At 44.5% G+C, this 13,869-nt stretch overlaps 1 protein-coding gene across 6 annotated transcripts in view; it reads right to left on the bottom strand.

Annotated features, from left to right (window-relative positions):
• Positions 1 to 13,869, bottom strand: part of Btrc (beta-transducin repeat containing E3 ubiquitin protein ligase) — a 170,183-nt gene that overhangs the window by 24,679 nt on the left and 131,635 nt on the right. For all 6 annotated transcript variants that reach the window (XM_051146661.1, XM_051146663.1, XM_051146664.1 and 3 more), the window contains one exon: positions 820 to 1,051. In XM_051146661.1, the coding sequence (XP_051002618.1) occupies positions 820 to 1,051 (232 nt within the window). The remainder of the gene's footprint in view (positions 1 to 819; positions 1,052 to 13,869) is intronic.

Raw genomic sequence — 13,869 nt, 5'->3', positions numbered from 1 at the left:
AGGCTGGCTGGGAATTCACAGAGATCTCTGCCTGCCTGCCTCCCAAGTGCTCAGGTTAAAGGCGTGTGCCACCATGCCCTCCCTGTAAAATGGAATTTAATATTGCACTTTGGCTTTTCTTTTATTTTGTTGAAGGTGTAATTAGAGACTTGGTGTATAACTATCAAACCAAAGGAGATTTTTAAAAATTTATTTATTTTGTGTTGTTGTTGTTTTGCCTCCATGTATGTCTGTGTGGAGTGTCGGATCTCCTGAAACCGGAGTTACAAACAGTTGTGAGCGGCCATGTGGGTGCTGAGAACTGAGTTCAGGTCCTCTGGAAGAACAGCCAGTACTCTTAACTACTGGGCCATCTCTCCAGTCCCCAAACAAATTTTATTTTAAAATTTTTTTTTATTTATTTTTATGTTTGTTTGTTTGTTTATTTATTTATTTGAGACAGGGTTTCTCTGTGTAGCCTTGGCTGTCCTGGAGTTGCTTTGCAGACCAGGGCGGCCTCAAACTCACAGCGATCTGCCTGCTTCTGCCTCCCAAGTGTTGGGATTAAAGGTGTGTGCTACCATGCCTGGCCTCAAACAAAATTAAAAAAAAAAAAAAATTAGCCAGGAGTGTTACCTTTGTAGTCCCAGCACTTTCAGTGCCAAGGCAGAAGGACTGCTGAGCTTGAGGCACGTCTTAGCTTCACAGTGAATCTGAGGCTACCTTGGGGTTTCAGGGGTTATGTAGGAGGAACGGGGGTTAGGAGAGAGTAAGGCTGAAGATCCAGTTCCATTACTGATATAGCAAATTAACTAGGACTTTACAAGGACACACACATACCTGGCAGAGCAGTTATGAAATCCCTCTGCAGCATAGGCTTTAGATAGGAGTTGATGTGCCCATGCTGGTAATGACACATTTGGGATATAAGGTGCTCTACAAATTCCACTTGATCAGACTCTGACCACTGCTCAAAATACTTGACACACAGCTCCTTTTCCTTCTCATAGCTTGCTGAGAGTTTCCGCTGCTTGGGCACAATCATACTGGAAGTGCCATTGGCAAGTTTTGTCTATAGGAAGGGAGGGATTAAAAGAAACATTTAACAGTAAGCACTGAAAATGAGGGAAATAGTCTAATTTTCTGGTCTGGCACGCTACCTTGTATCTTTACAACTGAGTTATTCTTGTTAGATGTACTGTAATTGAGTATTTGTGAACCATAATTATGTTGAAAGCCTAAAAAAACCAGAGTAAGGTGGTAAATCAGGTATACTATGGGAAGACCAAACATCCATTTCTGAAAGTTCACAGACATTCTTAATCTATGGCGATACAGATAGAAACTGAAAGCCAGAAGTACATACTTACTACTAGCAAGCAAAAAAGTTAATTTGTTCTTTCTTGTATGTAGCAGTTATCAGACATTTAGATAATTACTTGTTCGCACTTACTTCTTAATAGTCAAATACGAGGTCTTCCAGGCAAAGAAAGACCAATGACTATTTAGAGACCTTGTAGTATCTTTGCAGATAAAGCCTAATAACTCATATGCTCAAGTTACCTTTCCAAGAATTCCATCTTTGTAGTTATCAAAAAATTAAAGGCTCTCCTTTTTAGTAACTGTCACTTAATATGTACTTACTGAGTGTCTATAATGTATCTAACGCTGTCTAGATGCTAGGAATACAGTAATGAACAAAACAGCAGAGTATCATCAAGAATATATTCTCTAATTTAAGAGGCACATATCACTTAAAATGTAAATAGTAATGCTGAGAAAAGCAGGATAAAATAATAGAAAAGAACTGGAGAAATGACTTAGCAGCTAACAGCTCTTGCCATCAAGCCTAGTGACTTGAGTCTAAGCCCTGGAGCCCACATGGTGGAAGAAGTGAACTGACACCTACAAGTTGTCCTCTGACCTCCACACATACTCTGTGGATATGTGTGCACTTGCACACATACAACATAAATAAACATAAAAATAAAACTGTAAAAAGGACAGAGAGGGGGAGTATGTTATCATGGCAGGCAAAATTCTAAAATGGTGTCATGAAGACCCCCACTAAAGGTTGTGCAGGCCTTGCAGATCTCCATAGTGAGTTTCAGGCCCGCCAAGTGTACATAGTCAGACCTGGTCTTAGAAAAGAATCCTTTTATACACATCCCTTCCCTTAGATCAGACATTATTGCAGGTGCTGTTATGCTTAAAATAAGGACACAATCAGTTGACCTTAAAAGAAATTACTAAATTGAAAATGGCAGTGCACACCTGTAATTCCAGCAGGCAGAACTGCACATTTAAGAGCTGGCCATATACAAAAATTATACATTTTTTCAGTAATATATGAGGTCTTCAGAGTTTTGTTTTTCCCCCCCACATGGGTGCAGAAGAGAAAGGTGGCCTGTCACTGATAATCATCAAGGAAATCATGACTCTTGAGTTTTACTGTAATGACAAGGAATGGCCTGCCACCAAGAGTAAGGTGTGAGCACTTCCCAGGTAAGAACGTGGCTGGTCAACATACTGAATTGAGCCTTGTGACACCTGGACCGAAGATACAGCCATGCTGGGTCCTACTTCCCAGCTCTAGAGCCATGAACTAACAAAGAGGTGTGTTGGAACCTGCCATGTCTATGATAACACAGCAACTTAAAAAAACAAAAAAACAAAAAACCAAACAAACCGTAATTACTTAACTCTACTTGGCCATACAGATCTCCTCATGGGGGTGACAGCTGAACAACTGTTACATACGGTAAGAGTAACCTAGGTGGTGGGAATTGTAAGAGCAGAGGCCGCATTCTGTCCGGCATGCTCAAGGACTCCAAATGAGTAGGCAAAGAGAACCCTGGAGAAGTAGTCTGAGCCATGCCACTCAGCCCATTTAGGTGATGACAACTAACATGCACGTGTCCTCATCAGCTCCCACCTTCCCTCTCCCATGAGAACTCCAGCTAACGGGGTGTGAAGAGTCACATCCAATGCGCTAAGCCGGATAACTTCCACCTACTCTTAGAGCCTGAGGCACCATGCTGAAGAGAGAAATGGAGGATGAGAGGCTGAAGGGACAAGCACTCAGGTATGAGAGTGACATGCACACAATGCTCCTGATTGTATGGAGCGTGCCCTAGGAGGTCAGGAGTGGGCAACTGTAGTGGTGGCTATGGAAGTGGAGATAAAGAATTAGTATTTTGAGGGCAGAGAAGATCTCATTGGACCTGGGTGTGGGCAGGAGAAAGGAGATGCAGCTTGAAGTTGCAGAGCAGTGGGAGAAGATTCAGACAGCAGCAGACAGCTACTCTGAGGAGAGTGACTTTTATAGCGGATGACACAAGTGAGCACAACTGGAGACCTTTCACAGTAATTTGATGGACAATGGGTGAATTTGCCTCAGGTGACCCTAATGAGGCATGGAGACCCATGTTGCTATAGAATTCATCATGCTTACATATGCTGAGTGTGGCATAACACTGTCCCCACTTGGATACAATACTCTACTTCTGCATTAAGGCAGGGCCTGTCTTATTTTCTCACACGTTTTACAGGCACCCTATTGGCAGCTGTTGTCAGTGGATTTCCAAGAGTAGCAGGCATGAGGGCACCCGTCCACACAAAAGAGTGATACCTGTAAGCAGCAAGTATGGCGCGCAGAGCTGGGGGTTCTAGTGTTGACACCATTGTTCGCACACAGAGTGGATATGATTACAGCACTTGCTTAATATGGACTATGCTCTGGGTTCCACCTATAAAACAGCTGCTATGGTACAGGAAGAGCAAAAATTTAAGGCTATCCACATTTACATAGCAAGTTGGAGGCCAACCTGGACTAAATGAGATTGCATCTTACAAAACCAACAAATCAAATAAGGCAGCTCCCCCTCCCCCTTAAAAAAACTGAGTTGGGGGCTAGACCAGTCTTCTGCTTAAAGCTCAGTTCAAGCAGACGGAATGGCTGTCTCTGCTTTGCCTAGACCAGCATACCCATAACCACAGGGAGCCTTGCTTGCTGCTGCAGCTGTCAGGCTATCAGACACAGCCACCTAAGAACTGAGGGGATCTGGTAATCTTCCTGTTGGAGCTAAGCTCCAGTCAAGGCTTTCTTATGCTTTCAGTGATCAAATCCTAAGCAGGTCTTAAAACATTGGGCTGTTGGAAACAGAAGAGTGAGGTGAACATCTGCGTATTTACCTGCTGCTTTGGGCGACTGCTGGGGAGGGGAGGCTCCTAATTTGTGGTCACCACCTGTCACTAACTTATTTATTTCCTTATGAAGCACACACGTACCTGAGACCTGCTATTACTTCAGATGGTATCAATCCTGAGCATCACCCCACTCTATACTGTCTTAAGGCTGTGACCCTGGAATTACAAGACTTACTAGCTTCCCCAACTGTTTCCCTCATTTATAAAATGGAGTAAGAACAAGAACCATTTCACTGGATTTTTGTGAGAGGGAAAAAAAAAAAAAAAAAAAAAGCCACGACAAGCTTGCTTATAAATCACACATAGGGAGGCAGCCCTTCCCCCCACTCCCCATGCTGATGATCGAACCAAGTTCCTCCACACTGGCTTAAGACAACACAGTGAGAGCTGGGCTTCCCCTCCTACTTCTAGAAACACACCTTCCTTTCTGAGTTTAGATGTGGTAAATATGATATGCATATTATGCACTAAGTGCACAGAGCACTGCATTGTTACAGATGTCCAGGACAACCCCAGACCACAGACCAGGTCACCAAGAGAATCACAAGCCTCTGCGTGTCCCTTTGCAGTCATTTGCCATCCTAAGAGTAAATATCTGGTTTCGTTTCACTTTTGGGACAGGATCTAATTATGGAGCTGAGGCTAGCGTCAAATCTGTCAATCCTTCTGCCTCAGTCTCAAGACTGTTGGGATTATATGGTATGCCACCACACCCAACTAAAATACAATTTTTGAATATCATGCACTTAAGTAACTTATCACAGCATTAAAAAACATAAAAGTAAAAATGAGAAAACCCCACACAACATTTAGAAAAAGAAAGTTGACAAATATATAATACCTATAAACTAAAAAGGAATATTTGTTTATTTTGAAACAGGATCTTACTATGCAGCACTGGCTGTCTTGGTACTCACTCTGTAGACCAGGCTGGCCTCAAACTCAAAGAGATCCGCCTGCCTCTGCCTCCTAAGAGCCGGAATTAAAGTTCGCCACATAGTGTGCCACTATGCCCAGTGGGATTCTTTTTTTTTTTTTAATGTAAATGTGGGGCTCAGAGACTGAAGCAGCAGCTATGGAGTCTGCATGGGTCTGGCAGATCCTCTGCATATATGTTATGATTGTTGGCTTGGTCTGGCAGATCCTCTGCATATATGTTATGATTGTTGGCTTGGTCTGGCAGATCCTCTGCATATATGTTATGATTGTTGGCTTGGCTTTTTGGGAGAACTCTTGACATTGAGAATGGAATGGGGGTATCTCTGATTCTTTTGCCTGCTTTTGGGACCCTTTTCTTCCTAATAGCTTGCCTCACCCAGCCTTGATGTGAAGGTTTGTGACTGGTCTTATTCTATCTTGTTGTGTCATACTTGGTTGATGTCACTGGGAGGCCTGCTCTTTTCTGGGGTGAGACTGGGGTAAGTGGTATTGGATCTGGGGGGGGGGGGGGAGTGGAGGGGAGAAGTGGAAGGAGGGGAAGATGTGGTCGTGATTGTATTGTATGAGAAAATAAATAAAAATCAGAAAAAAGATCTAGATATTTTATTTTCTGCATGTGTGTGTTCTAGAGTTTATCTACACCAAATGCTTGCAGGTATCCACAGAGATCAGAAGGTGGTAGCAGAGGCCCTGGAACTGGTGGTGTCGATGGTTGTGAGACCCCTGGTGTAAGAGCTGGGAACTAAAGCCAGGTCCTCTGTAAGAGCAGTAAGTACTCCTAACTGCAAGCCATCTCTCTAGCCCCAAGGACAGCTTTTTAAAGCAGTGACGCTAATCAACTGAATATTCATACTGGAAAACAAGACCATTGTTCCTTACCACACACCACATCCAAGATCAACTAAGGTGGATCATGGATTTGTTCGTTCAAGTTAAAACTATAAACTGTAAAACTTCTAGAAGAGAGTGTAAAAGTAGTTTTGTACCCTTGGGCTGAGAAAACATTTCAGAGAGGTTGCAAAAGCAACAAACTTAATAAAAGAAAGTAATGTAATAAATCTGTGTGTGTGTGTGATGTGTGTGTGTGTGTGATGTGTGTGTGTGTGATGTGTGTGTGTATGATGTGTGTGATGTGTGTGTGTGTGTGATGTGTGTGTGTATGATGTGTGTGTGTGTGTGTGATGTGTGTGTGATGTGTGTATGATGTGTGTGTGATGTGTGTGTGATGTGTGTGTGTGTATGATGTGTGTGTGTGTGTGATGTGTGTGTGTGTGTGATGTGTGTGTGTGTGTGTGATGTGTGGGGTGTGATGTGTGTGTGTGTGATGTGTGTGATGTGTGTGTGATGTGTGTGTGATGTGTGTGTGTGTATGATGTGTGTGTGTGTGTGTGATGTGTGTGTGTGTGGTGTGTGTGTGTGTGTATGATGTGTGTGTGTGATGTGTGTTGGTGTGGGTGTGTGTGTGATGTTGTGTGTGTATGATGTTGTGTGTGTACTGATGTGTGTGTGTGTGTGATTGTGTGTGTGCGGTGTGTGTGGTGTGTTGTGTGTGTGTGTGTGTGTGTGTGTGTCTGATTGTGGTGTGTGTATATGTGTGTGTGTGTGTGTGGGTGTGTGTGTGTGTTGATGTGTGTGTGTGTGAGGTGTGTGTGTGGGTGTTGGTGTGTGTATGGGTGTGTGATGTGTGGTGTGATGTTGGGTGGTGTTGTATGATGTGTGTGTGTGTGTGTGGTGTGTGTGTGTGTCTGATGTGTGTGTGTGATGTGGTGTGTCTGCTGTGTGTGTGTGTGTCTGTGTGTGTGTGCTGATGTGTGTGTGGTGATGTGGTGTGTGCTGTGTGTCCTGTGTGTGTGTGGTGTGTGCTGTGTGTGTCTGATGTGTGTGCTGTGTGTGTTGTGTGCTGTGTGTGTGTGTGCTGTGTGTGTCTGCTGTGTGTGGTGTGCTTTTGGGCTGTGTGTGTGTGTCTGCTGTGTGATGTGTGTTGTGATGTGTGTGTGTTGTGTCTGCTGTGTGTGTGGGTGTGTCTGCTGTGTGTGCTGGTGTGTGTGTGTGGTGTGTGTGCTGTGTGTGTGTGTGTCTGCTGTGGTGTGTGTGGTTGTGTGCTGTGTTGTGTGCTGTGGTGTGTGTGCTGTTGTGTCTGCTGTGGTGTGTGCTGTGTGTGGTGTGTCTGCTGTGTGTGTGTGTGCTGTGGTGTGTGTGCTGTGTGGGTGTGTGTGTGCTGTGTGGTGTGTGTCTGTGTGTGTCTGCTGTGTGTGTGGCTGTGTGGTGGGTGTGTCTGCTGTGTGGTGTGTGTGCTGTGTGTGTGCTGTGGTGGTGTCGGCTTGTGTGTGTGCTGTGTGTGTGTCTGCTGTGTGTGCTGTGTGTGTGCTGTGTGTGTGTGTGTCTTGTGTGTGTGTGTGCTGCTGTGGGGGGTGCTGTGTGTGTGTCTGCTGTGTGTGTGTGTCTGCTTGTTGGTGTGTGCTGTGTGTGTGTGTGTCTGCGTTGTGTGTGTGCTGTGTGTGTGTGTGTGTGCTGTGTGTGTGTGTGCTGTGTGTGTGTGTGGTCTGCGGTGTGTGTGTCTGCTGTGTGGGGTGTGTCTGCTGTGTGTGTGGGTGGTGCTGTGGTGTGATGTCTGCTGTGTGTGTGTGTGTCTGCTGTGTGGTGTGTGCTGTGTGTGTGTGTGTCTGCTGTGTGGTGTGTGCTGTGTGTGTGTGTCTGCTGTGTGTGTGTGGTGCTGTGTGTGTGTGCTGTGTGTGTGCTGTGTGTGTGTGTGCTGTGTGTGTGTGTCTGCTGTGTGTGTGTGTCTGCTGTGTGTGTGTGCTGTGTGTGTGTGTGCTGTGTTGTGTGCTGTGTGTGTGTGTGCTGTGTGTGTGGTGCTGGTGTGTGTGTGTCTGCTGTGTGGTGTGTCTGCTGTGTGGTGTGTCTGCTGTGTGTGTCTGCTGTGGTGTGTGTGTGTGTGTCTGCTGTGTGTGTGGTGTGTGTCTGCTGTGTGGTGGGTGTCTGCTGTGTGTCTGCTGTGTGTGTGTGCTGTGTGTGTGTGTGTCTGCTGTGTGTGTGTGTGTGCTGTGGGTGGTCTGCTGTGTGTGTGTGTGTGTGGTGGTGTGTGTGTGTGTGTCTGCTGTCTGTGTGTCTACTGTCCTTGGCCTGGTGTTTCTGGCCGTCCCGGCCCGCTTTGGCGTTGGTTCTTTCCTTCCACTGCATGAGTCTTGGAGATGGAATTTGGTTTCTTTCTTTCTTTCGTAGCCCACCCGCTTTGCCTTTTCTGCTTCCCCCCAGCTGCTCTTTCTTTCGCTTTCTGACCCTGTGCTTGTGCCTTCAACTCTTTCACCATGGTTTTCTGCTCCTCAATAAGGAAAGCCGCTTGATCCTGTTGCAGACACACTTGGCACACATGGAGCCACCACAGGGCCTGCTACGTGTGTCTTAGACAATCTCATAAGGACTTTGGGCCTCACAGCACAGAATCCCTTGCAGTCAGCCTGGGCACACACCAACTTGGATTTAGGTGTTTTCCCACCTTGTTGGTATGTAGGTAAACAACCCTGTTGCCAGGGGTTCAAGGCAGCCTAGTTTTGTTAGAAGTTGTATTATAGGAGAGCCTGTGACAGTATGTCAAGCGCTGGACCATTCTGAGTGCCCCTAAGCACCGTTCCTGGAAGAGCTAATTTGGGTTTTCAAGGTTAGCAGCAAGCACCTTTATCTGCTGGGTCATGTCATTAAGAAGCTGGAAGAGCCGGGCAGTAGTGGCGCATGCCTTTAACCCAGCACTCGGGAGGCAGAGGCAGGCGGATCGCTGTGAGTTTGAGGCCAGCCTGGTCTACAAAGTGACTCCAGGACAGCCAAGGCTACACAGAGAAACCCTGTCTCAAAAAACAAACAAACAAAAACAAAAAAAAACCAACAACCAAACAAACAAACAAACAAAAAACCAAAACCAAAAACCAAAAACCAACCCCCCCCCCCCAAAAAAAAGAAGCTGGGAGAAATATTTGGCATTTCTCAAGTGCTAGGATTAAAGGTGTACACCACCAGGCCCGGGTGTGTGTGTGTGTGTGTGTGTGTGTGTGTGTGTGTGTGTGTGTGTGTGTGTATTTTTTTTTAACAAAAGACTTTAGAATATATGTAGAACTCTTAGGACTCGATAGGAAATGAATAATGCTATTTGTTTCTTAACTAAGAAAATACCTGTTTTGTTTCGTTTTTGTCTTTTCAAACTAGCAAAAGATGGGATACACCATCAAAACCAAGATGTCAACATTTCAAGTTATTATGGAAATGTAAATTACAGCACGCGACATTACTACACATGGGCTAAAATGTGAAAAGACTATGTGGAACAACGGGCCTCTCATACATCACAGCTGTAGTGCAGAATGATATAATTACTTCGGAAAACAAGTAGACAGTGTTTTACAGAGGTAAAAACAGACTTTACCATGATGTAGATATTTACCTCCCAAGCACAAAATAATTCTATACATTACTATTCATTGTTTCTGTTTTCATAATAATCCCTTGGTAGAGTAAGACACAGGTCCATCAAGAAAAGAATTATAAACAATAAATTGTAACGTAAGCACACAATGGAACACTTAGTAACAGTGGGAGGGAAGGACACAGGACGACAAGGCGGGATTCCAGAACACACGTTACAGAAGCCAGGGGTGAGAGCACACAGTCCGTGAGTCCACTTACATGCCACTCTAGGAACAACAAATCTAAATTTTATTTATAAAAACAGATCAGTGGTTTCTTTGAGTAGAGAGTAGGAGTGAAACTAGCTAGAGAAAGGCACGAGGGATTCACTATGGCTGTGGAAATCTTCTTCATCTTGTTATACAGCATACAACTGACAAAAATTTATTGACCCATAGTACTTAATGCCACTGTGATATTAATTTTATTTGTAACTAACACACTACACTTACAAAGAACCCTGAAGGTCTTTGCTGTTCAGTCTCTTCTCTGACCATTCTCCCATACAGATTTGTCTACAAATGTCTGAAGTAAATGAAGTAAAATTTCAATTTGAGAAACTCTGAAAAATCCACAAGGGTACAGTGAAAAAGTTCAATTATTAAAACAACCAGAAGGTTGTGTATTGGAGCGACAGGGGAGAGAGATGATAATGGTTATGGTGGCTGTAGAATTGATTCAGCTTTCCCAACAAAAGCCTGATGACTCAACCATCCTGTTCAAATGTCCAGGAAAGCTGACAAACAGCCTCAGCTTAATGACAACACTAACTTCCTGTCGCCCTGCACATCTCTTCTGCCTTTCTGTTTGCAATGAACAACTGTCTCCAAACAAAGTCCGAATGATGCTGTCAGGTGACAAGCACACAAAATGAAAGGAGCTAAGTGTTTGTGGCACTGTCTTCCGGTTTAGGCCTAAAAGGCTAAGGGCCTCACCTCTGAAAACACATTGCATGTACCACTCTCAAAATAACCATGAATTTCACTCCAGCTGCTGCCTGGGCCAGGAAGAGAAAATATATTCTTTCAGACATCAACTGGCCTACCCAATAACATGACACATGTTGACTTTACTAACTGTATCATGTATGAGTTTAAAAATAACATAATGGACTGGCAGAACAGGACTCTGAAATGACACATTTCCAGTTTCCATGCAAGCCCTGCTGTAACCAAACGACAGGGAGAGCAGGGTAAGTAGAGAAAGAGCGTTTTAGACAAAGACACCATAAAGGACTGTGAACAAGAGCAAATGAAGAGACTGCGGGTGACTAGTGAGATGCAAATGGTGACAGTCAGCTAAGGATCCTGTCTGGCACTGGGGACACGCTGTGTGGAGGGAACTCAGGATTCAGATAGGGCACTGAGTTAAGAACGAAGTAAGCAAAAGCTGTGCTGGGGATTAGAACCTCCTAAGAGACAACAAGAATTCTGATTAAGGCTGGAACCTGAATGCTGTCAAGTACCACTCTGTGAAGGGCAGGCATAGGGCAGACATTGCCTTACCAGGGAAAAGGTGAGGACAGAACAAAAGAAACACACTAACCTCAGAAACTGCTTTGGGTTATTTAGAGAAGTAAGAACAAGGCACAGCAGTTGAGTGGCCAGGGAGGTAAGAAAGTCACTGCAGGAGATGGCATCTAACTGAGATTTGCATAAGACTAAACCTTCCTGGACCTGGAGGAAAATCTTAAAACAAAAGGAGGGAGGGATATTTGCAAAGCTAGACGTGGAGAGTGAAAGGCCCTCCAGGCAGGAGCAGAGTTACCAACCAAGGGTAAAGTGGTGACAAATGAGGTAGCCTGGCACAAGGGCCTCTGGGTCATGGCAAAGAGTCTGGCTATCCATTCAAGTGTAAAGGAGAGTGTGGGGTGGCTCTGAAGTAGTCAGACATGGGTGATGCCATCTGATGTGCCTTGGAAATACAAAGTTCCAGTCTAGAGAACAGATCAGGTGACGTGAGAAGGAAGGAAGCCCAACAATCCAAGCAAGAGGTTGATTATTGTTAGGGTTGGAAGGGGCTGTCTAGGAAGTGTTGGGAAAGTGTTTTATTCTCACAGAGAGAAAGAGCAAAGAACAAATGGAGGTCTCCAGTCTGAAGGGTGGGTGTGATGGCCAGGAACTGTCATCACAGCACTTAGGAAGTAGATATAGGAAGGTCAAGGAAGGTGGGAGCTGGGGAGGAGGAACAGAAGTAGGAAGAGGAGAGGGAGAAAAGAAAAAGAAGGTGAGGGGGAAAGGGAAAAGGAAAGAAGTTTAGGTTAGAACATTCATTGATTATTCACTCACTCACTCACTCACTCACTCACTCACTCACTCACTCACTCACTCACTCAAGAGAGGGTCTATGCAGCTCTGGCTAGCCTGGAACTCAATATGTAGACCAGGCTGGCCTTGAGTTCACAGAGATCCACTTGCCTCTGCCTCTCAAATGTCTGAATTAAAGGAATGTGCCACCACTACAAGCCACACATAATACTGTGAATATATCAATCATTTATTTCTTCCCTGAAGGAAGAACTTATACATTACCCTGGATAGAATTGGAACCAGGGCTACAGGGTTTTTGCTCCTCTGGCCAGGAGAAGCAAATAGAAACTTGCCAGCTTTTTGTTTCGTTTTTTGTTTTTTGAGACAGGGTCTCTCTGTGTGGCCGTGGCTGTCCTAGACTCATTTTGTAGACCAGGGTGGCCTCAAACTCGAGGTGATCCACCTGCCTCTGCCTCCTGAGTGCTAGGATTAAAGGCATGTGCCACCACACTCAGTGAAATTTGCCAGAATTTTTATTTGTTCTGTTTTTGTGCTTTTGTTATGTAGCCCAAGCTGGACTTAAACTTGTGATCCTCTTGCCTTAGCTGCCAGAGTACTGGGAATACAGGCATGCAGTACCACGTCTGGCTTGTCAGCGTTATAGGGAGAAAGGCAAAAGCTTTTTGGAGGCCCACACTATGGTCTCTACAGGCTACTGCCAGGTTTTTGTTAAATAAGAATCTAAAAACAATGATTTTTCTCTACTCCTAATGTCTCTCACTTGCTTTCTCCTAAAGCACCTTTTAGAAAAAAGTCAGTGTTGTCTTGGTTGAATTGGGAGGAAATGGAACTGTCTACATCTTGATTAGGCTGCAGAGACAGGGACAAGTGAGCACTCTTAGGAAAGGAGACAGTGGAACAGGGGCTCAAAGCAGCTCTCGAGCCCCAGCGGGACGGATGGGGAGCAAGAGAAAGGAGCCCAAGCATTAGGGCAAGTTTCTAGAAGGGAAGTCATGAGAAACTGGAAGTAGCTGGGCACAAATTGAACAAGTAGAGAAAAGGTAACAAATGCTCAAAAGTAGGAACACCAGCTGGGCTCAGTGGAGCACGCCTCGAATCCCAGCACTCTGGGAAGCACAGACAGGCAGATCGCTGTGAGTTCGATGCCAGCCTGGTCTACAGAGTCCAGGACAGCTAAGGCTACACAGAGAAACCCTGTCACAAACAAACAAACAAACAAACAGAAAAAAAAACCCAAAAACAAACAAACAAACAAACAAAAAACACCAACCAAACAAACAAAGTAGGGCCACACGTTTCAACATTCTTAAAAAGACTTAAGGATTTTCAGTGACCAAAATATAATCCTTTCTCTTTTATTGGGGTTGGGAATGGGAGTCCACATGACAGCACAGAGCTGAGTGTACAGAATGGGGCATGCAGCCCAACAGAAGTAAACATCACATCTCGCAGTGGGGTTAGTATATTAATATTTTAACAGCTTCTACTAAATACGATTACATATTAGGTGAACTCATAAATATGTCAGATCTGATTAGTGAATGTGGAAGACAGGAAGGGGCAGATTTGTCAGCAGAGAGGAAGTTCACGTTATGAATCTGACTGATTTCTAATAACCAGCAAGACAAAGCTTGCGATCATTCTAACACTTTTAAATAAAACTCACTAGGAAATGAACTCACAGTGTCTCAGTATATATGATTATTTAAAGTCTAGACATTTGCCAATCTTCTATTTACTGATGATAGGAAAGGCCATACATAACATTCACCCAAGTCAAAGCAAAGCCATTTTGATGCTTTCCTGGTTTTCACTGTAGTTAAAGGGACAAGACAGCCATTTAATATTTTCAGATTTAAAACCTGACTCTTGCTTCTTTGGTGGGCTCTGGCATAAGACTTTGTAGCTTCCAGGGTGATAAGGTTCTTTTGTTCTAACCCAAAGAACTCACTGCAGCTTCATTTACTGCTGTATCATTATTACAGCTAATACACACCTCCAAGTAGACAGTGCCACC

Source organism: Acomys russatus, chromosome 5 (assembly GCF_903995435.1).
Source record: "Acomys russatus chromosome 5, mAcoRus1.1, whole genome shotgun sequence".
Taxonomy (NCBI): Eukaryota; Metazoa; Chordata; class Mammalia; order Rodentia; family Muridae; genus Acomys; species Acomys russatus.
The sequence above is the reverse complement of the archived record's forward strand: the minus strand, read 5'-3'. Positions and strand labels throughout refer to the sequence as shown.